The sequence below is a fragment of the Rhododendron vialii genome, chromosome 2a (assembly GCF_030253575.1).
Source record: "Rhododendron vialii isolate Sample 1 chromosome 2a, ASM3025357v1".
Taxonomy (NCBI): Eukaryota; Viridiplantae; Streptophyta; class Magnoliopsida; order Ericales; family Ericaceae; genus Rhododendron; species Rhododendron vialii.
The window spans coordinates 22,298,389-22,324,901 of record NC_080558.1 but is presented as its reverse complement, the minus strand read 5'-3'; the positions used below and the strand labels follow the sequence as shown (position 1 = coordinate 22,324,901).

Sequence of the window (26,513 nt, the reverse complement as noted above, 5' to 3'; positions counted from 1 at the left end):
TTATCTTGATACATATTATCAAGTTATCTTTGATTGAAGACAAGTCACATTTTTCCCAAATGTGCTTAATTATACTTCGATCTCAACCAGATTGAAGATAATCAGCATATTTCCTCAATTGCCCCATTGAAACTTTGCCAAGTAAAAACCCGGTGAAATAAAATCTTAGACAAAAAAAAAAGAGTACGATCTATTTACCATCTTCAAGTCACTGACCTCCCCTCAACACTGTATGACGAATTTTTAAGTTGACGCATCCCAATACTATGAATCAACCTTCTTGAAGGTTGCATTTGGTAATACCTTGGTAAATAACTTTTTCTTCTTTGAAAAAAGACCTATTTGTTTTCTTAAAATTTTCTTCAACTCAGGGAAACTTATAAAAGGTCAACTCCACTTCTATTAGCTAAAATATGGCTTGATTTTGTCAAAGATACTGTTGGGAGTTTGAACGATACATTGATCCGCCCTTGCGTGCTCAAGGTTAAATCCGTTAGGGAGTAACTGTTAAAGCCCAAATCACATCACTTAGACCTAATACAAATTAAATGAACAACCACTTTAAAAGTTAAAACTTAATCCTGTAAGTAGTAAGACATTCAATAAAATACTCAGAGCTAATGTTTAAACAATATGAGACTTAACATTCACACGTGCTCTAATAAAGATAGTCGGAGTGTTAACAACACACTAGAGCTCTCAAACTACTTGCTTCAAAAAGGAAAAGAATCATAGAAACTTTAGTTCATTAACATTCTCAAGAAGTTTACGGAGAGAAATGCTCTAACCTCTCTCTAGAAAACCCAGGCCCTTCTCCCCCAACCCAGGCCTCCGACTAGAGTTTCGTCCGGCTCTCTCTCCATGCTCCCTTTTCTTTCCTGTTCTGAATAATATCCAATCATTTATCCTGTAGAGACCCGTAATTTTTAGAAAATGATTTAAAGGTTTTATAAATGTTATAGTATTTGATAAATGAGGAAAATTGTGAGTTTATTTGATTTGGGACCCAAATGATAAGATTGTTATTTGAGGAAGTGTGAGTGTAATTGGCTTGGATGCTAGTATATAAGGGGTGTGTATATATTGTAGGAGAACAAAATCCCACACCCATCTCTCTCTCTCACCTTCGGCTCTCTCTCTCTCACCTTCGGCTCTCTCTCTTTCTACTCCTCCACTCTCAAACTCACTCCCAAACTTGAAACCCACCAAGATCCTCCACCAAATCGTCTTCCTCAAGTGTTCTAGGCCTCGGGTTGTGTTCGTTCAAGCTCGGATGAGGTATATTTTGCTTGGTTTTGAAGTCCTTCAAGCTAGGGCTTGCTCGAATCTCGTGAACTTCGATCTTTGATCATTGAGGTAGGGATTTCTTACTCTCTCTATGTGTTTATGAGTTGATTGTGTGCTAGATCGTGCCTTGATTTGTTGTTGTTGTTGAGGTTTTCCCTTTCGAAGTCTGAAAATTCGCTGAAAAACTTCGGGGTATTGATACCCCAGCCTTTTTTGGACAGCAGCTATCCAGGTATCGATACCTCATTTTGGAGTATTGATACTCCCCTGTTTTCTGGATAGTTTTAACATGTCTTGCTCTTCTCATACTCGTTTGAAACCCGATCATTTTTAGCACTCTCTAAACACCTTTGAATCGCTTCTAAACTTGATTATTCGTACCTCGAAAGATTTGTTGACTAATCGATCTCCTTGGGCTCTCGTCATAACTTAGAAAAGAGTATAATTGAATGATTAGGATACTCGTACATTATCTATGCACTTTGTCGATTGAAGTAGATTTTGTGGCATTTATTAATGATCGATATAGACTTGTTAAGCATTATAACATGACGTGATGAATGGTGAATTGAGAAATGTACTCTGGAGTCGTTATTGAGTATCATAGGCCATAAAGTATATCGTAGGATGTATAGTTGGTCGATGGGGGTTTTCCTTGTGGTCCGGATGAGAATAGGGTAACTCGTATCCTCGTGCCTTGTCTCGTTGATCTTCCTAGATTCCCTTGGCGCCCGATCGATAAGATTTTTGTTTAGAACCTAGTGGATGGTGTGTCGTTGAGTCATTTTGGGTTCGGTACGTGACATGGGGCATCGTGATAAACTTTAAAGGATAACGTGAATCTAAGGTATTTAATTATGTACAAAAGGACATGTTTGTGAGTTTATAATAAATTGAATGATGTTGAATGAAAGACTGTGACCTTGAAATGTGTTGTGGGTATATGGGGCCCTAAGACCCGAAATTGTGAAATGGATGTACGGGTCACGAGTGCCCGGAATGTGTTGTGGGTATATGGGACCCTAAGACCCGGAATGTGAAAAGGATGTACGGGGTCACGAGTACCCGAAATGTTTTGTGGGTATATGGGGCCCTAAGACCCGGAAAGGTCTTCTTAAATTCACTATTTGATGTGTTAATGGAGATTGAGCTACTTGGTTTTGGAAAAAGGATTTTTATGAAAAATCTTCCGGTATTCAAGTGAATCAACGGAGCTCGACCCGTAGAGATTGAGAGTATTTTTCAAAATTATTTTGGAAATCAAAAAGGAATGTTTTCATTTATGAAAATAGGCTTGAGATAAAATGAGGAGATACATTGTGACATTCATTTTGAGGAGTCTTAAAATAGTTTGAGAAACTGTCGTGGGTCATTTAGATTGATATATGTTTAATGCTGCTCTTAGTTGACGTACGAATGATTAGGGATTTCTATAAGACGTATTGCATTCCGTAGTTGTTGTTCGTCGATTCATTGTGCCTTTGTATCTTCGATCGTTCATTGGAATTCATTCATTCTTATAGCATGTTTCATCTCATTTACATATAGCTTGAGTATAGAATTCTTTATTGTGCTAGTGTAACTCAACCTATCATTTTCAGGTACATCCTAAGGATCTGTCATGGAGTGCATGGTGTGCGTGCCCGATTTCATGTCGTTGAAAGTTGTCATTGGGAAGTGGTTCAGTCATCTTTTGCTTGAAAACTTCTTAAAGGTTGAAATTTTAAATTTGTTTGAACTCTTTTAACTCCAGATATTATGTAATCTCTAAGCTCATTATCTTTAACTAGCTATGGAGTTTAGGCTGTAGTGCCAATATTGTAATTGTTTTAAACTTGGGAGCTTGGTTTGTAAATGATCATTTGGGACTCTCTCTCTCTTTTTTGGGTACTATCTATACTATGCGAGGATCATTTAATAAAATGTATTATTTATTTATGTTGAAAATCGATGGCGTGATGTATTCGCCGCCGCTCTCTTCCTCCAGTAAGCTCTGTTCCCTGCTCCAGCAGTCGATTCTCAAGCGCTCAAGGTTTCTTTTCTCCGGCATTGTGCTCCAGTGCCCTGTATTTCACCCAAATCACACATGCATTTTGTTTTCTATTTTTTTCCCCACTTTTCTCAGTCGCACGGCCTCCCGCTCTGTTTTTTTCCCTTTCCCGTCTGAGTGACTGCTTCTCTCTCTCTCTCTCTCTCTCTCTCTCTCTCTCTCTCTCTCCCCTCCGATTGGATTGGGTTCCCGCCCCTTTCTGCCTTTCCCCATCCAATCCAATCGTGAGGCGTGTTTGCATGTGTGTTTTCTTTGGGTTTCTACAGGTGATGAAAAGGGAGCTTGGTTCTGTCAGAGACCTTGTGGTGCTGATGAAAGGATCTTGGCTGCAATGCTGTTGATGCAGGGGTGCTACTACTGGGGTTGATGATGGGTGTTTGGCTCACTGATCTGTGTCGGCCGCCGTAATGAATGGGCATGATTCGGCCAGCTATTTGTCCATTCGGGGTGAGGAGTGTTCCTATGCCTTGCTCGTGGTGGTGGCGCTTAGATGCAGTTCTGTTATTATTTATTTATTGTTTTGTTTCCGTGTTTTTTCTGCTTGTTTTCACACTGTGTTATGTTCCTTAGGCTTCATAGCCTTCGCATGTCGTCGGCGCTCTTTTATCTTAGGCGATAGCACAGTTGTGATTTGTATTATGTTTGTTAAACTTTTGTAATATTTCTTTCATATATATATATATATATATATATATATATATATGATGTTCTTCTTTGATGTCATAAAAAAAAAAAAGGAAAAAAATCTCACCAGCAGGCAAACTCAATGGGACAAGACAAAATTAGAAAGGAACACAATTTACAAAGCTAGATTTTCTTGGCTGGTATGAGCAGGTCATTCTGAACTTAGGAAGTAGCCCACATGAAGTAGCCCCCACACACACACATAGCTTACGCCCATCTCCAGTTGCTAGACATCCAGTCCAATGATTTCTCCACGGGAGATTGGTCTTCGTGATAGAAACTACAAAATTGGACCGACCAGTGACTCAAGAAACTGAATCCAACAAGAAATTAGAACCCTATAATCCCCTCAAAGCATATCACTTGAACATACAAGCTGTAGTAGGCCGAACATGACGATCCGAACGCACATTCGAGAAGCCGGGACCAAGGTTAGGGTTAAGAGGGTTAGCCGAACTTAATCCTAGGCTCGGCTCTAACCAAAGCTTAGCGGTAAGCAATGACTCACTCATCGGGCGGCCAGCTCTAAGGAGAGCCTTTAGGCTCGGCCACCTTCAAAACGGACGATTTAGTCAGCTGCCCCTCCTAACGAGTCATTTATCCCTGAGCTCGGCTGAGAGAGAGGCTCGGCTAATCGTATTGCCACGTGTCTCTCCATGCGTTGAAGTGGTTACGCCAAAGGATAATGATGAGCGCACATGGGGGGCGCCAGCTCACACCAAAACGGTTACCAAATCTTATTGGTGACATCACCATGACGTTAGCCGGCCCGTGCAAGGCACACACTTGTACTTGGAAAGCAAGTCAAGGAGGCTCTATAAATATCAAAGGATAACAGCCCTAAGAGGTACACACATACATACACCTTAAACCCTAGTCACTTGCTTGGCTTTCTGCACATTCTCATCCTCTCGCCGGAGGGCCTTTCCGGGCAACCTCAGCCAGGTCTTAGTTGTTCGTTCACTGTGCAGATTAAAGTGAGAAGGCTAGAAAACCCACGAACCAACGGAGGAGGAACTCAGATCAAGGATCACAGGGCACACAATTGGTGAACCCGACGTGAACCGCTTATGATTCAAATGGCTCGAATTCCCCTCAAACCACCCTCATTTTCTCAAAAACAACCACAAATTCATCCACCATGGGCGGAGATCTGACGGACGTTACCATCTCAGGGGCGAAGGACGCCAGTGGAAACGTAGTCCTTCCACCCCTAGAGAGGCACATGTCCATTTCACTCCCCGCCTGCTCCGGGCTGTCTCCTTCTCCGGACGACGGCCTACATCCACCTGCTGCAACAACGCGACGATGAAAGAGACAACGAACTGGCAGCTCTAAGAGCGAAGATGGCCCAAATGAAGCAACACATGCAAGATGTCGCTCCAACTACCTCCAGATCTGCTGGAGAATGGAGGCGACGAAGACAAACACCACTTCCGCCACCCCCTCCACCACCGCAAGAGCATCCCAACGAAACAGGCCACCGCGGCGCCGTGAAAGACCGCCATGGTTTCGCACCAGAAAAGGGGGATACAAGGGAGTTAATCGTCTAAAGCCAGCCAACGACCTCCGGAACGCATCGTTCAAGAAGCCACCAGGAGCGGACCAAATCCAGAGATACGGAATCATTCACAAGTACATACTCAACTGGTCGCGCGGAGTTCTTTTGCACAACAGTTTCCCACCATAGCCGAGGCTCCGTAGAGACCAGGTGCCATGTCTCTGAGCTTCTCGGGGAAATCCCACAGGAGAACTTGGAAAATGATAATCAGGTTCGGCGTAATGGTAAAGGTGTACGCATTGACGGGCCGAACGATGAACCCAAGACTCATCGCGAGAAGGAGAAATCCATTGATGGTCCTCACCGCACAACAACAAATCTGAGGGATAACCTTCGGCAGCGAAAGCATGAAAAACTCTCGGACAGATATCCCAAACGGACGAAGACAGATGGGCACGGCAAGCCGCCCTGCCCAGGCTTTGAAAGGCAGTTGAAGGACCTTGGCATCTCGCCCTTCACATCCCATATCATCAACACGCCACCCGAATCCACCTTCCACCAGTCAAAATTCACCAAATTCGATCTAGCCACCTGCGAAGCTTACACCCACCTGATTCACTTTCGACAGACTATTGAACTATGCACCCTGAAAGATAAAGTGAAATGCAAGGCATTCCCATCTAGCCTCGGCTCCCTTGGACTCCAGTGGTTCAATAAATTGCCCGCTGGATCCATTCAAACCCTGGCCGACCTTGAACGTGCCTTCAACGCTCATTTCATAATGAGCAACAGGATAGCAAAGGAGCCTGAAACCTTATCCCAGATGAGGAAGCTCCCAAGCGAAACACTCAGGAAGTAAGCCGAACGCTACTGGCAACTTTTCAACAAAATACCTAGAATTGATGAGTACTGGGCCGCACGTTCTTTCAAGAATGGCTTGGAGTCTGGCAGCAAAATCCTGGACGAGCTGGCAATCTATCTCACACGGAATGGAGGAACTGATGCGGATAGTGGAGAGATTCTGAGCTCTTGAAGAGCTTTACGAAGACCGAGCAGCTCAAGGAATCCCCCAACCAATTACTCCACTACCTTCGATAACGCAGCAAATGCCAACATCGATTCTTCCCCAACAATCCTAATCAAAGAAACACGTGAATAATATCAATGAAGGGAAGAAGCGTCCACCGAAGGACCACGATTATGTGGCCGAAACAACTTATTTCAAAGAGCCCATTTAGTCCTTCCTCAAAGAATCATGAGACAACCTTGGTTTGAACGGCCAACGGGTAAACGCGGCACAGATACTGGCCTGCCAGATCTGAACCCAAGGAAAAAGTGCTCCTACCACAACGAACTTGGCCACTGCACAGCCGTTTGCGCACCATACAAGGCACTACTGGAGTGCCTCACCACCATAGGACATCTCGATCAATACATCGATCAAGCCAAAACACCCACCCGTCAACCTGCTGGAAATCCAAACCCCAACGAGCTGCGGCCAATGATTCACGTTATCCACGGCCCAGTAACGAAGGAATCCGAAACCGACCTCCGAGCCGACCTCAGTCGTGCCTCCACCTCCAAGCAGATACTCTCAATTGGTTTTGGATCAAAATGGCCACGTCCGTAAGAAGTACCTAAATGGACGATAACCTTCACCGAGCGTGATCTCGAGCTGGTCCAAACACCTCACTCCGACACCCTAGTGGTCATCGTCCAAAACGGTGTCCACGACGTCAATCGCGTTCTCATCAACCAAAGAAGCTGAAACCAACCTCCGAGCCGACCTCAGTCGTGCCTCCACCTCCAAGCAGATACTCTCAATTGGTTTTGGATCAAAATGGCCACGTCCGCAAGAAGTACCTAAATGGACGATAACCTTCACCGAGCGTGATCTCGAGCTGGTCCAAACACCTCACTCCGACGCCCTAGTGGTCATCATCCAAAACGGTGTCCACGACGTCAAGCGCGTTCTCATTGACCAAAGAAGCTCGGCGGAGGTCATGTACTATGACCTTTTCAAGAAGCTCGACCTACCAGTGTCCGCGTTGCAGCCGACCGAAGTCCCACTCGTCGGCTTCAATGGTGCACCCGTTTGGCCACTCGATCGAATTTTCCTTCCCGTTGTCGTCGGCTCAAAAATGTTAAGCATCGAATTCATTGTCGTCAACGCGCCGAGCCCATACAACGCTATTCTTGGCCGAACCTGGCTTCATGGTATGTGAGCCATCGCTTCTACTTACCACCAGGTCGTCCGCTTTATTGGTGCTAACGAAAGGCAAGAAGATTTATGTGGTGACCAAGTCACTTCCAAAATGTGCTACGTCTCGGCTATCCACAATTCCTCCAAAGCAAAGCAAGTACAATGGGTCGAGGTTCCGGACATGGCCGTCATTGAGGACGTCGGTGAGAAGGCCAAAGATAAAGCAGTCGAAGACCTTATCTCAATGCTGATCAATAAGGATGGCTCTTATTTCTTTTTACTCGGTTCTTCCCTCAGCGACGCCGAGCGTGAAGAAATGGTCCAATTCCTCAAAGATAATATGAAAGTTTTTGCATGGACCCCCCATGAAATGCCAAGGGTTGATCCCAATTTCATTTGTCATTCCCTCAACATCAAGAAGGATTCCAAACCAGTCATCAAGAAGGCCCGATGCGCGGCCCCCGAGCACACCGAAGCCATCGTAGATGAAGTCAACAGCCTGCTAGAGGCCAATGCCATACAAGAAGTACAATACCCAACGTGGTTGTCAAACACAGTTGTCATCAAGAAGAAGAATGGCAAATGATGAGTTTGCGTTGATTACACTAATCTCAACGATGCCTGCCCAAAAGATTGGTTTCCACTTCCCAAAATCAACCAACTGGTGGACGCAACGGTTGGCCACACTCGGTTACGCTTTCTCGATGCTTACCACGGCTGCTGCCAGATAGCAATGGATCCAAAGGACATGGAGAAAACGGCTTTCATTACTCCATATGGCATCTTCTGCTACAGAGTTATGCCATTTGGGCTCAGAACTCAGGTGCCACATTCATTCGAGCCATCTTTAAAATGCTCCATGCTCAGATTGGCCACACAGTGGAAGCTTACATCGATGACCTGGTGGTCAAAAGTCAGAAAGAGTACAACCATCTTCAGGAGCTTGCCGATGTCTTCACAATCCTTAAACAGCACAAGCTCCGCTTGAATGCCGAGAAATGCGCGTTCGGCGTGAGCGCAGGAAAATTTCTTGGACATCTGGTTACCAAACGCGGTGTTGACGCCAACCCCAACCAAATCAAGGCTGTTGCAGACTTACAACCACCAAGAACAATCAAAAAAGTACAAAGGCTTACAGGAATGGCAGCGGCTCTGAACCGCTTCATCAGCAAATCCTCAGACAAATGCCATGCCTTCTTCCACGCATTGAAGGGCAAAAGACAACGCAGTTTCGAATGGACTTCGGAGTGCGACACAGCGTTAGCCGAACTCAAAGGCTACTTGAGCTTGGCTCCCCAGCCTCCCCTAATGGTGAAACCAAAGGAATTCGAAACTCTCTACTTATACCTTGCAGTCTCGACTCATGCCATCAGTTCAGCTCTTGTTCAGCGAGAAGGCGCCAACGACATGCTAATTTACTTTACCAGCAAGATGCTCCTACCCGCATAAACACAATACCTACCTCTCAAGAAATTGGCACTTGCACTCGTCTCGGCTGCGAGGAAACATTTGTTGTACTTCTAGTCTCATACAATCACCGTCTTAATGGAGCACCCTCTCAAGAGCCTTTTTCAGAAAGCGAACCTCTCCAATAGGGTCTCCAAATGGGCAGTTGAATTAGGAAATTTCGACATTCGTTTTGAGCCACGGACGACAACTAAAGGGCAAATCCACGCCGACTTCATCACCGAGCTTACTCCAGAAGACATGGACACTCTCAACATTCCCATCCCACCCCAACCCGTCGCCAAGGACAGAGTTTCATCGAAGCCTTGGCACCTTTTCCAATGAGACATCTGGTGCCTATATGTTGATAGAGCCTCTAACAACAATGGGGCAAAGGCAGGGGTTGTCTTGGTCTCCCCTTGCGGGACACTACATGAAAGTGCTATCAGCATCGACTTCCTTGCTACCAACAATGAAGCCGAATATGAGGCCCTTTTAGCTGGCTTGCGCTCAGTGACCGCACTAAAGGTGGAAGAGCTGGCTGTCCCTGCGACTCCCAACTCATCGTCAATTAGGTTCTAAGGGACTACGAAGCTCAGGACCTCAGGATGCTGAAATACCAAAAACTAGCAGCCGAACTCATCCAACACTTCAAGAATTTCAAGATTGAGCAGATCAATCGCGAGCACAACGCCCACGCCGATGCTCTCGCCGGCCTAGCCTCGGCCTTGAAAACTTCAGAATTCAAGACCATCAACTTCAACAAAATCGACCACCCAACCTTTGAAACAACTCCTAAAGTACTCAACATTGAGCTCGGCTCAAGCTGGATGGACGAGATTGTTGCTTTTCTCCGTGATGACACTCTACAGGCAGACAAAAAGGAAGTTTATGCATCAGGAACAAGGCTGCTTACTATTGGCGCTCCGAAAGCGACCAACTCTACAGGAAATCCATCTCGAGACCGTACCTTTTCGTAATTCACCCCACCGGGTTCCGGATATCCTAGCCGAGCTCCACTCTGGTAGCTGCAACTGTCACTCAGGTGGTCAATTGTTATGTCAACGAGCAATGAGCTAGGGATATTTCTGGAAGAACATGAAGAAAGATTGTGAAGAAGTTGTCAGCAAGTGCCGATCGTGCCAACTGTTTACCCCCATACCGAAGCAATCTTCCCCCATCACAAGCCCTTAGCCTTTTGCACAATGGGGGCTTGACATCGTGGGTAAGTTGCCTACGGCACCAAGTGGCTTCAAATACCTCATTATAGCAACAGATTACTTCTCCAAATGGGTGGAGGCCGAACCTCTTGTCACAAATACTGAAGCTGACGTCCGAAGATTTGTTTGGAGAAACATTGTAACAAGGTTCAGCGTCCCTTATGCCATCGTCTCGGACAATAGGACCCAATTTGTTGGCAAAGACCTCATCAGCCTCTGCGCTGAATTTGGGATACGCTTCTTCAACTCCACCCCTGCATACCCTCAAAGAAATGGGTAGGCCGAAGCGACAAACAAGACCGTTTGCGCCGGAATCAAACATCGGCTAAACTCAAAGAGAGGCAAATGGGCCGAAGAACTGCCACGTGTTCTATGAGCTCACCGTTCTACACCTCGATGATCCATAGGCCAAACACATTTCTCAATGGCATTCGACATGGAGGTCGTCATCCCATTAGAGTCTCGTTTCCCAACCCTGAGAACGGAAAACTTCGATCCTAAAACCAATGATGAAGCTATGGAACAAGAGTTGATTTTGGCAGAAGAAAAGCGTGATGACGCTCAGTTAAAGCTCGCCGAATACCGGCAACAAGTGGCAAAGGATATAACCGTAGTGTGAGGACCAAGACCTTCAAACCCGACGATTTGGTATGGCAAAAAGTTGTACAAGCCAGCAAAAAGACGAAATTCAAGCTCAACTGGGAGGGGCCATTTCGTGTGGTTCGAATTGCTGGACAAGGCGCTTATACCTTGGAAGACATGAATGGGAAAATCCTCACCAACCTATGGAACGCCCAGAATTTGAAAAAAGCATACATGTGATCGACCCCAACAGTACACCTCGTGTTCGGCCACTGCTTATCTTGTTTTGTTCTCGGCCCTAGGCCTTGTTTCACTTTATTTCAAATTGGCTTCGGCCATTTTCCATGTTTTACTTTATATTGTCAAGTTGGCTTCAGCCCCAGTCCTCGTTTATTTCAAATTTATACTCGTTATTTCTAAAAAACAAGTAAAAGTTCTTGCTCGGCAACTGATGTCTCTGGCATTTTAATTTCCATTCCCTTACGTTATACCTTTTAATTTAAACAACCCTCGACACTTGCTGCCAAATGCAAACGATGACTTCGGTCACACCCACAAACGGCATCTCGCCTCTGCTTCGGCCACTATTGACGCCCAAAGAAGCAAAAACAGTACATATGGTCCACCGAGCCTCAGGCACACATTACGGCTGGAACTTAGGCTACGATTAAGCTTGGCAAGACATTAAGGTTGGCCACAGCTCGGTTACACTCACGATTCGATGAGCAAACCACCCACAAACATCAAACATCTAAGTCCTTCGTACTTTGGCTAGGGGCTAGCACTTTGGCCGAGCCCCAATCAAAGTAGGATGACACCTATCAAACTTAAGAACTATGGCTAGAAGCTGGCACTTCTGCCGAACTCCAACCTGATAAAGAACCCCTATTCAACTTCATCACGACAATTCTACTTTGGTCAAGGCTCAGCTACTTTGCCGAACCAAAACCAAAACCAAAGTGGGGGCTACGAACAACCATTACTCGAAACAAGCAGAAACTTAACCAAGGCATTCAACCATTCAGAATAAAAAGAGATGCAAGTTCCCTAAGCAGGGAGGCTCGGCATGGTAAACCGTTTGATATCAACCTCCCACAAACTATTACATCTGGCACAGCAAACCCCAAAATTTGGAGTTGTCCAGTCCATCCAAAGAAATTTAGAGTATTTGAAACAAAAACAAGTTTTGAAGAAATGAAAGGGTTGACAACTATGGAAATCGACCACCCCAAAGTCGGCACCTACAGGTGTTATCTTCAAGCCTCCTAAATATTTTTAGCCTCGGCGTTCACCTCGACATTCAAATTGGCAAATTCACCATTCCCAGCATTCATCTTGTCACCAGCACCATCCTCGGCAACTTCACCGAAAACTTCTTCAATCTCCTCCTCACTCTCAGGATACTCTTCGGGAGGAAGTGGCACGCATTCTTCCTCAGCAAACAGCAAGTTAAGCTCGGGCACAACCGGTACTAAAATTTGTTTTGTCAAATTCAGGTCAGCTTCAAGCTGGAGCACCCCGGCTGCGGCGGCCACACCATCGTTGTACCCCTTTTTATACGCAATGGGCACCCTTATCACAACCTCGTCATTCACCATCTTCTTAGCTTCCCTTTGATACTCGGCTCCGGCTCAGTCATAACCTGCTTGGAAAGCCTTACCATCTACCTCCTTCATTTTCCTCTTCTCTCTTCTCTTCATCCTACTCAACTCACACTCGGCATTCTTCACCCTCACAAAAGCTACATCCCTCTTCTCTTCTACTTCCCCAACTTTAGCCTCGGCCAGCTTCAAACTCTGCTCCAATGCCTTAAACTTGTCACGCTCGGCCTTCAAATCCTTGCGATAGCGAGATCTTTCGGCAGTCCCAAGCGTGGCCTAGTTGGAAGCATGGAGCAAGGCTTGCCCGGCCTGTACAAAGGAAATTCATCAAGCTCGGGAAATAATGATAATAATAAAAAATAAAAATTGGGAAAATGGGACTTGGAAGAACCTGTACTAAATAAGCACTCGCGTGCATTAGACTCTGTGAAAGGTCTTTAGGAACCTTCTCCATATCTTTCGGTAGAGCAAGCCCCTAAAGCATGGTGATAGCAAATCCTGGCTCAGTCTTGACACTACCTTCCACAGTCACTATCCTCCCCTCCGTCGAAGCGAAAGAGGGAGCAAACTCTTGGACGACGGCATACCCACCTGAGCCTGCTGGCTTTTGAATCACTTTCGAACCTCCTACAGCCGAGGCATCAAGCCTTTCTTTCTCTACTGAGCGTGGGGTCGGAGGCTTTGCGGGGAAGAAATCATGTGTAACTTTCTGCATTTTCTCTTGGGACTCGGAAGGATCCGATCCACTCGCCCGAGCCGAAACGTTATCTCTCAAGTTCACTCGCACAACATTTCTCCTCAACATCTTCTCGCCGAACTCGGGGACGATTATTTGAAGCGGTATGTCAATGCCGGGGAGCACAATACTTTGATTCTTGATAAACCAAAAGGAAGCTGGCTTCCTAAAGGTCGGGAATTTTACCCTCGGTTGCCACCCTCTCTTATTCCCACCTCCCTTATCTCCACCTTTCTTCGAAGCACCAGCCTCCTTGCTCGGCCCACCCGCTTCCTTCTCCTTCTTTTTGAGCTTGCCTGTATACGAAGGGATGTAATTCAGCAGTGTCGATGCGTCTCGGCAAGCTTGCGACCTCAAAATCTCGACGTGCTTCTTGACGGATTGAGAGTTCAAGGTCTTTGTGATGGCTCGATGATCTGCAAAAAGAAAAAATTCAACAAAAGCAACACAAACCAACGAAAGGAAAGTAGGAACGGCGAAATAAAAGAAAACAGATTGAGAGACCTTTAAAGTCCTTTGTCTTCGGCACTTGATATCTACGCATAGTTTGATCACCGAACTCGTAGTTACCATGTACCTCCACATAGAAATTGGCCTATTTGTCAGTGTCAGGCAACCCATCGACCAAAGGTTCCTTACCTCGGCGAGTCAAGAGATATCTACGTTCTGTTCGGCCATGCCGAGACATTAAGTAAATGTCAAAAAGATCAGCGATGGTAAACTCCAAATCGTGGATCTTCGTCATCACAATCCTAAAACTATTGATGGCAAAAAAGTGAGGGACAAGGCTAAACCGAGCCAGAAGCTCCCCAAGAAATGGATGAAGGGGAAACAGCAACCCAGCCTCATAGATGGCCATCAAGGGGACAGTGATATGCTCGGGTCTCAGCATACTTCCGTCTTTGATTTGATCGCTAGCCACGCGGCTAACGACCACGTTGTCAGGTATACCGTAGGTTCGGCAGAAGTCTTCATATTCCCTAGGTTCCCCACTGAAGTAATAAGCATGGGGACAAACCTGACCCGTCTCATAGAGGTCGACAACCTCGGTGTCCACGACTGGTGCGGCGTCACGTCTGGATTGTGCAGATGTTGAAGCCTCGGCTCCACAATGGAACCTAAACTCGGCCTCCGGCCCCCTCTGGGGTTCGGCCTCAGAATGCATAGATTAAGAGAACGTGATCTCGGGTTCGGTAAGGAACTCGTCACCACCGTAATCATGATCACGTTCGGCGTTGGAATCTTGAGAATCTTCTGACATGTTGGAAGCAACAAAAGAAATTTGGTGTCGGCTTTTACTCTTACCAGTGATTTCAAAAGCGCATGAAGCGCGCGCTATAGCGCGAAGTGCAGGTTTTGCGCTTCGAAGAATAGCCCTATAGCGGAAAGCATCAAGGCGCACGCTATGGCGCAAGGTGCAGAGGCGCACGCTTTTTGTCTTGGATCCAAAAATTGATCCGACGGTGCAGAAAACACATGCGATGGCGGCGATGCACTGAATAATTTTTGCTTTTAAGTCTGATTTAGCCTAATCGACCATATGATTCATACCCAGCTAGCAGAGCAGCTTCAGTCGTTTGAGATAGCAGCAGCTTTAGTCGATCCAGAGCAACTTTAGTGGATCGATCAGGGTTGCAACTTCAGTCGACAACAGCAGCTTCAAACGACGACGGTAACCTCTTCCTCTTCTCCTCGACTTCTTCTTTCTTCTTCTTCTTCTTTCTTCCTCTTCTTCTGGTGAATCTTCTTCTTCTTTCTTATCCTCCTCTTCTCCGCAACTCCTGGTCAATTTTTTTTCTCCTTTTTTTTCCCTCTTCTTTTTTTTCTTTGAACTCCTAGGCTGTGGATGACTTTATGGTAGTTTTTTCAGTCGGTCAGTTTTTTCATTTTTTTTTTTACGTGGCCAGTGGGCTGTGGATGTTTTTTTTTTTTTCCAGTTATATGTGTTTATGACTTTATCGTATTATTTGTACTTGTTAATTGTAGATGACATCTGAAAATTCTAATAAAAAGGACCCTAGTTGGAAGTATTGCGAAAAGGTTGGTCCACACAATAATACCAAGTTGAAATGTATTTTTTGGAACAAAGTGAAAAATGGGGGTGTGTCAAGAATCAAGCAACACCTTGCAGGAGGAGCTAAAAGGAATACGGCGGCATGTCGCCGATGCCCACCTGAGGTTAGAGAGGAGATGAGGGAGTTTATATGTAAAAGGGATGAAGCAAAGAGTCAAATTAAGTCTATACCAGATTTTGATGATGATTATGACCTGGACCTGGACGATGATATTATTGAATCCAATCCCTGTTCTAAGAAATCTTATACTCACAGAAGCACAACCTCCACATCTATTCATTCTAAGCCTAAGCAATCAAGAACCATAGGGCCTCTCGACACTTACTACACTCCTGAACCAGAGGTGGTGGTGGAAAATAGAAAAGCCAAGGGCAAACAGCCAAAAATTGATGAAAATGAACCATATAAGAAAATATTAAAAGACCGGACTCATCAGGCTATTGCAAGGTGGATATATGATTATGGGATACCTCTAAATGTTGTGAACAATGATAGTTTTGCGCCAATGATAGAGGCTATTGGGCATTACGGTCCGGTTTTGCCCCAACCAACTTATCGTCAAGTGCGAGTTCCTCTTCTAAAAAAAGAATAGAACATGTTAACAAGTTGATGGAGGAGCACAAAAAAGACCAGAAACAATATGGGTGTACGCTAATGAGTGATGGGTGGACTGATAGGAAAAATAGAACATTAATGAATCTTTTGGTGAATTCTCCGAGAGGGACCATGTTTTTGAAATCTGTGGATGCGTCTGGAATTGTAAAGGATGCAGAAATGATATATGAATTGCTTGATGGGTGGGTGGAGCATATTGGAGAAGCAAACGTGGTTCAAGTTATTACGGATAGTGCCGCGGCAAATGTGGCGGCAAGTGAGAATTTCAATTTGCTATTTGGTTGTATTACTTACTTGAAGTTATGAACAATTGAAATCACTTATTATTCTAATTTTAACTTCTAACACCACTTATTTATAACAATTACCAGAGAGGTTGTTGGAGGCAAACCGACCTCATTTGTTTTGGTCTTTGTGTGCTACCCATTGCTTGGACTTGATGTTAGAAGACATTTTCAAGTTACCAAATTTGAAGACAACTTGAGAAAGGGCAATAATGATGCATGGTTATATTTATAATTGACCCTCTTTGTTTAATATGATGAGGCAATTTACCTAAAGGAAGGAGCTTGTTAAGCCGGCAAAAACTCGATTTGCAACCGCTTTTTTGACTTTGCAAAGGGTTTATGAACAAAAGGGAAACTTAAGGAAGATGTTTACTTCAGAGAAGTGGACCAATAGCAAATGGGCAAAAGAGCAAAGAGGAAAACATGTAGAAAAAGTCATGTTGATGGCCTCCTTTTGGAGGAATGTGTTCCTTGCCCTCAAGTTCGCATCCCCACTTGTTAAGGTACTTAGATTGGTTGATGGAGAAGTCAAGCCTCCAATGGGATACATTTATGAGGCTATGGATCGGGCTAAAGAAACTATTGCAAATTGCTTCAATCAAAATAAGGAAATGTATGATAAGATCTATAAGATAATCGACAAGAGGTGGGAATCCCGATTGCATCGGCCTTTGCATGCAGCTGATTTTTACTTAAATTCTGAATTTTTTTACAAAGATCCAAAGGCTTGCAAAGTTCCAGAAGTCATTGGAGGCTTATACAAATGTACCACAAAGTTAATTCCCAATACTGCTACACAAGACCTTATTTGTGTCAACTTGATGAAATATGAGAGAGTTGAAGGACTCTTCGGTAACCCAATTGCAAAGAGGCAAAGAAATACAAGGGCACCAGGTATCACCATGTTCACCTAGTAACTAATTTAAATCCTAAGAGTTGCACTTTAAGAATGTTTTCCAATATCAATATGCTATGGTGTACAACTGACTGGTGGGCCTCATTTGGTCATGACACTCCCGACTTGCAAAAATTTGCCGTCAAAGTTCTTAGCCTTACTTGTAGTTCCTCAGGATGCGAGCGTAATTGGAGTGTCTTTGAGCATGTGAGTATATGACAATCAAGTTCATTCATTGACTTCCTTTAGTTATGTATGATCATGAATTTAAGTCCCTTGTATAATTAATTGTTAATGTAGATTCACAAAAAAAAAGAAGAAAAAGGAATAGACTAGCTCAAAAGAATCTCATTGATTTGGTATTTGTTAAGTACAATAGAGCATTGAGACGCCGATACCTCAAATGTGATCGCATTGATCCCATATCCTTAAAAGATATTGATGAGAGCAATGAATGGTTGGTTGGGAAGATGGAGGAAGAAGTTGTGTTTGAGGGTGATGATTTGAATTGGGATGATGTTGCTTTAGCTTCTGGAGTTGAAGAACCAAGGAAAACAACTAGAGCATCAAGTTCAAAGTCAACAAACTCAACACCTATCGCGAAAATAGCAAAACCAACTCCAAAGGCTAAGGCTTCAAGAGGAAAGACATCTCTTATAGATGAGGAGAATGAAGAGGGAGAATGAGAGACGGATGATGATAAGGAGGAAGATGTGGAAGGATATAAATCAGAATCATCAGATGATGATGATGAAATTGAAGATGAAATTCTTGGTTCTGAGAATGATGATTAATGTCTATGTATGCCTCTAGATTTTATTGCCTTTAATCCTTTTGTTATGTCTCTAAGGCTAAACATTATTATCTTAGCTTTTCATGGATGATATGTTATGTTTAGTGTTTGGTACTTTCGTTTAACCATTGACATGTTATGTTTTATGACATTTGAAAGTTTTACAAGTGTTTGTTTGTGTTGAAAAATTGTTCTAATAAAATTTGCCTCGTTACAAAGAATTTTTTTTTTTTGCGCTTCGCGTCAATAAGGCGCACGCCACGCCTTGCGCTAAAGCCCCAGGGGACCGTTGCGCCTTTTGCCATTTAAAACACTGACTCCTACTCAATAGCTCTCGGATCAGCGAACTACTGGATTCATCTCCCGAGCTTTCAGAGTCAGAAGAAATCACTATCACTGGGTGAGCCAGACCTAACAAAGCGAGAATAGAAAAAATGATAAAAACCTCGTCGTCGGCTAAAAGGCTAAGGAGTTTGTTACGTTCGGCTATCCTACTAGCCCACCCTAGCTTACACTAATGACGTAGGCTCAGGAGACTTCATACGTTCGGGTCTTCAGGTTCGGCATCATTAGTGTCAAAACCAACCAACCGTGAAGTTGGGGCTCGAAAGAACAGTTTGAAGACAAAGATGAACATTACTATTCATCTCCGCCTTCGTACTGTTCACACAGAGCAAAAACCACCACAAAACCCAGGAAAACGATGAAAAACGGTGTAAAAATTGTAGAAAAATGAAGAGCAACAAGGATCGAACACAAACCTGAAGTTTTCTGAGAAATCTGACGGTGGATCGACGAGAAATCAAGGCAGGAAGGCGAAGAGATGGAAGCAAGAGCTCTGGCTATGGAGTTCAAGCGAGAGAGAGTTCGTAACGTTTCTCTCTCCTCTCCTCACCCTTTATATAGAGGAAGGGTTAGGGTTTCAAGTTTCATGCCCATTATTACACCACCGAACACGTGTCTTCGACAGGACAATGGAGCAGAACCCCAGCACGTGCCAAACGTCCTTTCATCTGTCGTGCCCAAGCAGGAGATAACACCTGGCGTTCACTCATTGGGGCTCAATTCTGGCAGATGATCTTTCTTCGAATAGATCCGAGACACAGAAGCTCAGCCAAACCGCGGCCACGTCCATAATCAATTAAGATCAGCAATCTCTTAGGTTCAGCCAAGTATACTTTCAATCTCCGCCAAGCAGTCAACGTCGGCGAAGATTGAGGGGCTATTGTAGTAGGCCGAACATGACGACCCAACCCCACATTCGAGAAGCCGGGACGAAGGTTGGGGTTAAGAAGGTTAGCCGAACTTAATCCCAGGCTCAGCTCTAACCAAAGCTCAGCGGTAAGCAATGACTCACTCATCTGGCGGCTAGCTCTAAGGGGAGCCTTTAGGCTCGGCCACCTTCAAGACAGACGATTCAGTCAGCTGCCCCTCCTTACGAGTCATTTATCCCTGAGCTCAGCTGAGAGAGAGGCTCGGCTAATCGTATTGCCATGTGTCTCTCCATGCGTTGAAGTGGTTACGCCAAGGGATAATGATGAGCGCACATAGGGGGCGCCACCTCACACCAAAACGGTTATCAGATCTTATTGGTGACATCACCATGACGTTAGCCGGCCCGTGCAAGGCACACACCCGTACTTTGAGAGCAAGTCAAAGAGGCTCTATAAATATCAAAGGATAATAGCCCTAAGAGGTACACACATACATACACCCTAAACTCTAGTCACTTACTTGGCTCTCTGCACATTCTCATCCTCTTGCCAAAGGGCCTTGCCGGGCAACCCCGACCAAGTCTTAGTCGTGCGTTCATTGTGCAGGTTAAAGCGATAAGGCTAGGAAACCCACGAACCAATGGAGGAGGAACTCATATCAAGGATCACAGGCCATACACAAGCACAAACGCTCAAGATAAATTTAACTTCACCTGATGAAAATTCCACAATCTTGAATCTTGAATGTATTTCATATAGGCATTGCAAGCTGGTTTCAAAATTGCAACAAAACAAACCAAGTAGCAAAAACTTAAACATTTGAATCCATTTTCAACATGAACAGAGGGAATATAGCACAAAAATCCCAAAGAACTATGAAAATCAATCTTCAGACTTGTATTCCGATTCTAGTGCTTGTGGACCTGTTCTCCTACGAATACAGCACATAAATCCCATAGAATGAAGAAAATCAATCTTCACTCTTGTATGGGAGTATTAGTGCTTATGATTCTATTTAACTGAGATACGACCAAAAGTTTATTCACTTGGAAAATCTACAAGATGGGCATGTTGAGTGCTTTTAAAACGTCCTTGAACTCAAAGTCTCGAGTCTCTCTATTGAACCGTTCAACAAGTTTGTACCTGTTATCATTCAAGTAGAAAGATTGCATTGTCTCCAAAAGCCATTGTGCCTCCGAGTCACTGATCTTGCTTGTGAACACGACATCCCCCCGAATAAGCACCAAGTCCTTTTCTGCAAATTCTGTGTAGTAAGAAACAGTGAAATAGGGAGCAGCTTGGGTCCCTCTTGCTTTGTAATCTTCAAGACCAATGAAAAGCACATGTGGCATCTGCACTACAAAAAAGCATAAATTATATAGGTGACGGAAAACAATACAGTAGTAGTTCAAAACAAACATACGTTCAAATAAATTACAACTGTGAATAAAGATAAAGAAGTCATCTCTTGAATTGACAAATATCCCTGCATATTATGCCATGTAAATCAAGTGTGAATCTAGAAATCAACAAAGAAAGGAAAAGAAAGTGGAACTATGTAATATTGAAGAAAACAAATATTATACTATTGCGTGAAGGGTTTCTCTTTTAGAAAGGCGGGAAGCCTCCATATGAAAATTGATGTAGCAACTTCCAACAATTAAGTGTACGGTTGAAGAAACGAAATCATTAGAGACCAACCTTGAGCAAACATTGTTGTATACCCACTTCCTCTCCACAAAGGAATCACGAAATACCGGCTATAAGAAAAAGAGAAGTTAGAACAAGAAAGTACAAGGAGAAAACACTTATCTAAAAGAAAATTCAGGTAATGGCATACCAATTTGTCGCTCTTTGCTCCAGCAGATGATACAATTTTGCTTTCATGAAAGTGCCAATGTGACCTTTTCCCAAGTGATACTGATGTGACAAATGCCGCCCCAAAAGAATAGACATAAATGAGTTGATTATCCGAGGTAATGATTAAATCTCAGTCATCGAATATATTAAGCAGAACCGCTTCCACAAATCAAGCTAATATGATCCATTGACGGTGACAAGATTAATATGAATGTGCAATTTGTTTTTAATTTTTTGGGAGGTAAATATGTTATTATTTAAAAGTTTTGGGTTAAAACGTATTTAAACCTATTCTAAAACATAACATATATCGACCGATTAAAGTTTCAAAACCCTACATTGGCAGCTCCTCTCCTTCCTCTAACGATCGACAACCCTCTCTCCTTCTCTCTCAGGATCGACAGACCTCTCTCCTCTCTCAGAGATGCGACAACAGCTCCTCTCTCACTCTCGCAAGATTTCTCTCTCTCTCTATCTCTCTCTCTCTCTCTCTCTCTCTCTCTGTATATGTATATGTGTGTGTATTTGATGTCTTCTCTCTCACTCTCTCTCTCTTTTGGTATAGATATGGTCCACTGGTATGTGTATATATATGTAGTATACTTGGGTTTTTTTTTTTTAACGGCACTGCAATGTATGTATCAATTTAATTATATCATTCATATAGGCATGTCTTCCTCAACTGGTGCTAGTAGCACACCCAATGTCGGGGACAAGGCAGCACGAGTAGCACTTTGGAAATTCGTAACTAAATTGAAAAATTACCTGGAAGAGGAGGAAATTTCAAATGGAAGTGCCACTTTTGCAACGTAACAAAAAATGGGTCATACATAAGGGTGAAAGCTCACTTGTTGAAAATTGAAGGTGACGGGGCAGGGCCGTGTTCTATGGTAACAAGTAAAGATACTTTGTCATTTATTGGAAGAGGAGGAAGAGAATATGTGTGCGTGTGTATATATTATAAATAAATATACTCATGGCGTGTTACCGTATTCCCATTTTTTTAAAATAACCGTGTCTGTGTCTTTACCATTTCATCATGGTAAAGGGATAGAAGTTTTCGCAATATAGATTAACAGCGGAGAAAATTTCAGAGGAGTTAAAGGGTAAATTCCGCAGGTGTAATCAAAGTATGAAGAAATGATTTCAAAATATTAGCATCATTTCTTTGTTCCTGTTTAACTTCGTCAACTCCTTTCTCTACGTGGAACGAAACTGGCACCTTATGATCAGAAGTTTGTAATCTCATTTGTCTATGGTAGTAACAACTACTACTTGTAAAACAGTACTTCCATTCAGGATATCCGGTTTTTAGCATGTTCCAATGCATTTGAGAAATCCTAGCATCTCTCAAACGAGTACTAACATGCATCATTTCCAACTAAAGCAGTAATAAAAGCTACAGCTTTTAATCATTCCATTGCAGATTTTTCTTAATTGCCTCTGGGCATGAGGTGAAGTAGTTACAGAAAGCATGGATAATAGCCGTTACTTTGAAAAAGGTAATATTGCCCAAGACATTTGTTATTTATGCTCTCACCCACAAACTCCATTTGAGGAATATATGTTATCAATTGGGAGATCCCTCTAACTTCATTTCTCTCTCTGTGTCTGAGATAACTTTTTTTTCTTCAAGCTCCTTTGGTCCCATGCCAGCACACTAGCTGACTTGCTATCTACTACTAAGAAGCACGGATACGGATACGGGAAACAGACACGATCACGACACAGATAACTGGACACGTGATTTTTTCAAAAACTAGACACGGACACATTGGAGGAGATGTTACATATATACATACACACACACACATAAATTCAATAATATGTAAAGAAAACTTATTTTTTCCCAAATTAAATATGAAAAGTCCAATGAAAAAATGGGAACAGTAGATTGTATTTCCATTGTTAAGTTATTTGATATTGGCTTTAAATTTGGTTCATATCTCAAATAGTACATTGTTACTCCATTTCAACTTTTAAAAATTCCAAAACGTGTTCGATAAGTGTCCAGTACGTGTCGGGTACGTATAGGAGCGTGTCCACAATGTGTCCGACTCAGAAAAAAATAATTACATATTCGGACACATAATTTCACATGTCCGACACGGATACGGATGGCCTGTAAACGTGTATGTGCTTCGTAGATCTACCATCTTCAATTCCTGTAAGTGTTGATAATTGTGAAAACACTTCTTCCAGTCTTTTGATGCACCTATTTATCAAACATAAATCTACACATCACTCGCTCTTGCTGTCAGATCACCTCATCTCGTCCCTTCCATCTCCTTCGGTCCCATGCCAGCTCAATTTCTACCACACTAGCTGACTTTTAATCTATCATCTCCAATTCCAATGACTGTTAACACTTGTGAAAACAACTCTGGTCTTTCCGATGGACCTATTAGGCAAACATAAATCTAAGCAACACATGCACTATGCAAAACCAATCCTATAAACCACAAGTACAACACAATTTAACTGGGTCAGCTGAATAAGAATCACAAGCAAAAGTTAGGAGAAATTACATCATCCCAAATGGCAATGAGGTCCTCAACTGGTCGATCCTTCGTCCTCTCAAGGGCAATAATTGAATTCAGTGGCTTATGTTGCAAAGGCGTGAAACCGGCAGCAAATCTCGATGTTCTACAGAAACCGAGTGAACCCCATGTTACTAAATCACCAGGAATAGAATGCTTTTGTGATTTCTGGAGTTCTTGCTGTGAGTAGGTAGTGAAAGACTGTCTTGGGACATCACAAGGACACGAAGCATTGCCTAACAAAGTTGCCACAGAAGACAATACCCTCCTTGAGGAGACTCTTGTTGTTTGCTGCATTCTGTATGATCTAAAAACAAGGATAAGAAAAATCTGAGTTTTGCAAAGCAAGCCAATTACCCAACTTCACCCAATCAAAACTCCTATTCTCAAAGAAGCAAAGAAAAAGTCATGCTTTCATGAAAGATCTTTAACTAATTTACATGAAAAGACCCATAAATTCAATTTAATCCTATATTCACACATGTCAAAATCCTAGCAAAGATCTAACCTGGCTTTGGTAGGAACTATTTGAATCACTTAGTGAACAAATTCATGTGGTTCTCCCAAAATTAGATAAAGGCATTTCATATATGTCTTTCTAATTAGATGAAGGCTTTTCTATTAAAGACGTCACTGAATTCAATTAGACTTAAATGTAAATGAACCGCACTATGTAGCCTATTCATAGAAGATTGACCCCCAAAAAATAGCATATCCAAGCTATAGAACAGGTTAAAAGGCCGAGTGGGTATTTAATAGAGAGCTTCTTATAAGTTATAAGTAGGGACACAGCCAATCAGAGACGGAATCAGGATTTTACCCTAGCAGTGACGAAATGTAAAATAAAAAAATAAAAAGACGCATTACAATATTAATAGTCATCGGCTCCAGAAAAAATTAAAATAGCATAATAAAAACTATAGTAAATGATGCTTGTCATTTGCCATGGAGTACAAAAAAAAAAAAAAAAAAAGGCTAACTTTTATTTTGGGCATCGATAATGCAACTCCCCAAATTTATAATATCACTCCTCAGATCCCTATGTGGATTCCCAAATTGATAACCGCACTACCTTTTGGGAGTGGCATTATAAATGGGGAGTGGCATTATAATTAAATTCCCTTAGTTTTTTGGGTTAAGTTGTTTTAAGGTTAGGGAAAATGACGGCCCAGGATGTGTTTTGATAATTAATACCCGTCAAGGACATGTTGAGAACATTTGAGAACATTTGTTAATACTGAAAATGTCCTTGGAGGGTATTAATTATCAAACACGTCCTTGGCCGTCATTTTCCCTTAAGGTTAGAGTGTGGAATTTTTTTTCTTAATTATACATCATCATTTATACTATTTCACTTTGGCCCATTGAATTTAGTTTTGGAATACTTTTTTGGGTCTCCTTTTTTTTTTAAAAAATTATAAGATTTATGACTAGTATATAATAAAAAATAAGGAAAAAAACCTAATAGTGGTGAGACTATATAAGTTGGGGTTAAATTTTTTTTTTTACAAATAATAATTGTATTTTCTAAAATTCTTGTCGTGGCGGTTGTCGCCACTAGACTCCCTGTTTCCATCCTTGGAGCCAATGTTTTAATCTAGGGGTGGCAACCAAATTTAGGCTGTTGACAATGAGAGCTGTTGCACGCCACTGGAATCCGACCTCCTATTTGAGCCTAAAGTACTATGTTTTCTCAAATTTGTAAATAAGGTCAATAACAATGTTAAAACCTTCATACAGGGTAATATAAGATTTTGTAACTCTACAAGTTATGTAACACCATCCCTAAATTATCTACTCTGATAGCTGTTTTAAACCAAAAGAATTGTGACCGAACCTCAGTTCACCCAAGGAGCCATTATTAGGGTACCCTGCTTCCCAGTCTGGAATTCGTTAACATTGAAGGGTTACTATTTAATTTTCTACTGTGAAAAGTCTAGAGGAAGCGGACGCATATAGTTTGTCCGCAAACGGTAAAAAGAATATTGGAGTAAGGGAGTATTTGCATCCAGAAATCAGCTTCTCTGCAGGCCCATTTTTTGGGTCGTCGAAAAGGTATGCGGGCACATGCAAACTGCTCCGTGCAGTCCCAAACAGGACTGCGGAGAAGTTGATTCCTTAGCATCCTTGTATACAAGCCTTCTTAACCTATGAATTAAGCTCCTTTAAAAAAAATCTTGGAATTAAGCTCATGGTCAAATGGGTAGAGGGCCGTCACAGGGTAGAAGCCTAGAACACAAAAAATGCCAAGAAGAAGGCCCCCGTAAGAGAATGTACTACCGCATCTGCATTAAATTAGCAAACAGCAAACAGCGAGCTGTCTCCATTCTAGCAAACAGCAAACAGAGAGAGAGAGAGAGAGAGAGAGAGAGAGAGAGAGAGAGAGAGAGAGAGAGGGTACCTGCTCGATTATGGCTTGGTTCTTTTTTGTTTGCGAATTGCGATGAAGTTTGAAGTTTGAACTGAATTTTGGCCTGGTTCTGATCGAGTGGAAATGGGGTGTACTGTATGTGGCAGAGTTTTTTTGTCGATTTATGCGTTTCCAAATAACTATTTGTCAAAATATACGTTTTTTCAAACTATTTTAAAAAATAGTTCAAAACGCACATTCAATGTGCATCACGCATATCGGATGTGCATTATCCGCGCTGGCATATGCGAACCGGAACAGCTGGATATCCAGCGTGTATCACGCATATCCAATGTGCATGATGCATATTCCATATGCGTGATGCATATTCGATAGGCGTCAGGGTTTAAAATCAGATCAGATTGCAAAAGTGTATGCGTCTCACATACACTGTCTCCATTCTTGCGATCTACGATTGTCGTACTATACGTTCACCGCCATTCGTCGTTCGCCTCTCTCCGATCTCCGACGTCGCCGTTCATCATTCTCTCCTCCCTCTCATTGTAAGTCCCTC

The 26,513-nt window shown here is 42.9% G+C and overlaps 2 protein-coding genes and 1 long non-coding RNA gene across 6 annotated transcripts; 2 read left to right on the top strand and 1 right to left on the bottom strand.

Moving 5' to 3' along the window:
* Positions 1-15,082: 15,082 nt before the first annotated feature.
* Positions 15,083-18,133, top strand: LOC131316957 (uncharacterized). Of its 2 annotated transcripts, none has more exons than XR_009197334.1 (2): positions 15,083-15,488; positions 18,053-18,133. It is a non-coding gene; the product is annotated as an uncharacterized LOC131316957 (long non-coding RNA). The 2 variants fall into 2 exon arrangements; XR_009197333.1 differs by lacking the exon at positions 15,083-15,488 and adding an exon at positions 15,511-15,728.
* LOC131316953 (uncharacterized) lies at positions 15,737-16,971 on the top strand. Its single transcript, XM_058346532.1, has 2 exons — positions 15,737-16,256; positions 16,372-16,971. The coding sequence occupies exons 1-2, from the start codon at positions 15,995-15,997 to the stop codon at positions 16,482-16,484; spliced, it is 375 nt and encodes a 124-aa protein (XP_058202515.1). The 5' UTR covers positions 15,737-15,994; the 3' UTR covers positions 16,485-16,971.
* A 1,859-nt stretch (positions 18,134-19,992) lies between the features above and the next one.
* On the bottom strand, positions 19,993-26,083 carry LOC131316952 (uncharacterized). Of its 3 annotated transcripts, none has more exons than XM_058346529.1 (5): positions 25,991-26,083; positions 23,578-23,896; positions 21,030-21,109; positions 20,891-20,949; positions 19,993-20,546 (listed from the first exon to the last, which is right to left on the bottom strand). In XM_058346529.1, exons 2-5 carry the CDS (start codon positions 23,884-23,886, stop codon positions 20,245-20,247), a joined length of 750 nt encoding a protein of 249 aa, XP_058202512.1. In that variant the 5' UTR covers positions 23,887-23,896; positions 25,991-26,083; the 3' UTR covers positions 19,993-20,244. The 3 variants fall into 3 exon arrangements, with proteins under 3 accessions (XP_058202512.1, XP_058202513.1, XP_058202514.1); XM_058346530.1 differs by having other exon boundaries at positions 23,578-23,887; positions 25,991-26,026; XM_058346531.1 differs by having other exon boundaries at positions 20,402-20,541.
* Between the last annotated feature and the right edge of the window lie 430 nt (positions 26,084-26,513).

Coding starts and splice junctions, on each gene's coding strand:
- LOC131316953 (XM_058346532.1), top strand. CDS start 15,995: ATGGAGGAGCACAAAAAAGACCAGAAACAATATGGGTGTACGCTAATG. Junction 16,257..16,371: donor CGCGGCAAATGTGGCGGCAA/GTGAGAATTTCA, acceptor AACAATTACCAG/AGAGGTTGTTGGAGGCAAAC.
- LOC131316952 (XM_058346529.1), bottom strand. CDS start 23,886: ATGCAGCAAACAACAAGAGTCTCCTCAAGGAGGGTATTGTCTTCTGTG. Junction 21,110..23,577: donor TCATTGCCATTTGGGATGAT/GTAATTTCTCCT, acceptor TTGTCACATCAG/TATCACTTGGGAAAAGGTCA. Junction 20,950..21,029: donor GAGCAAAGAGCGACAAATTG/GTATGCCATTAC, acceptor TTTTTCTTATAG/CCGGTATTTCGTGATTCCTT.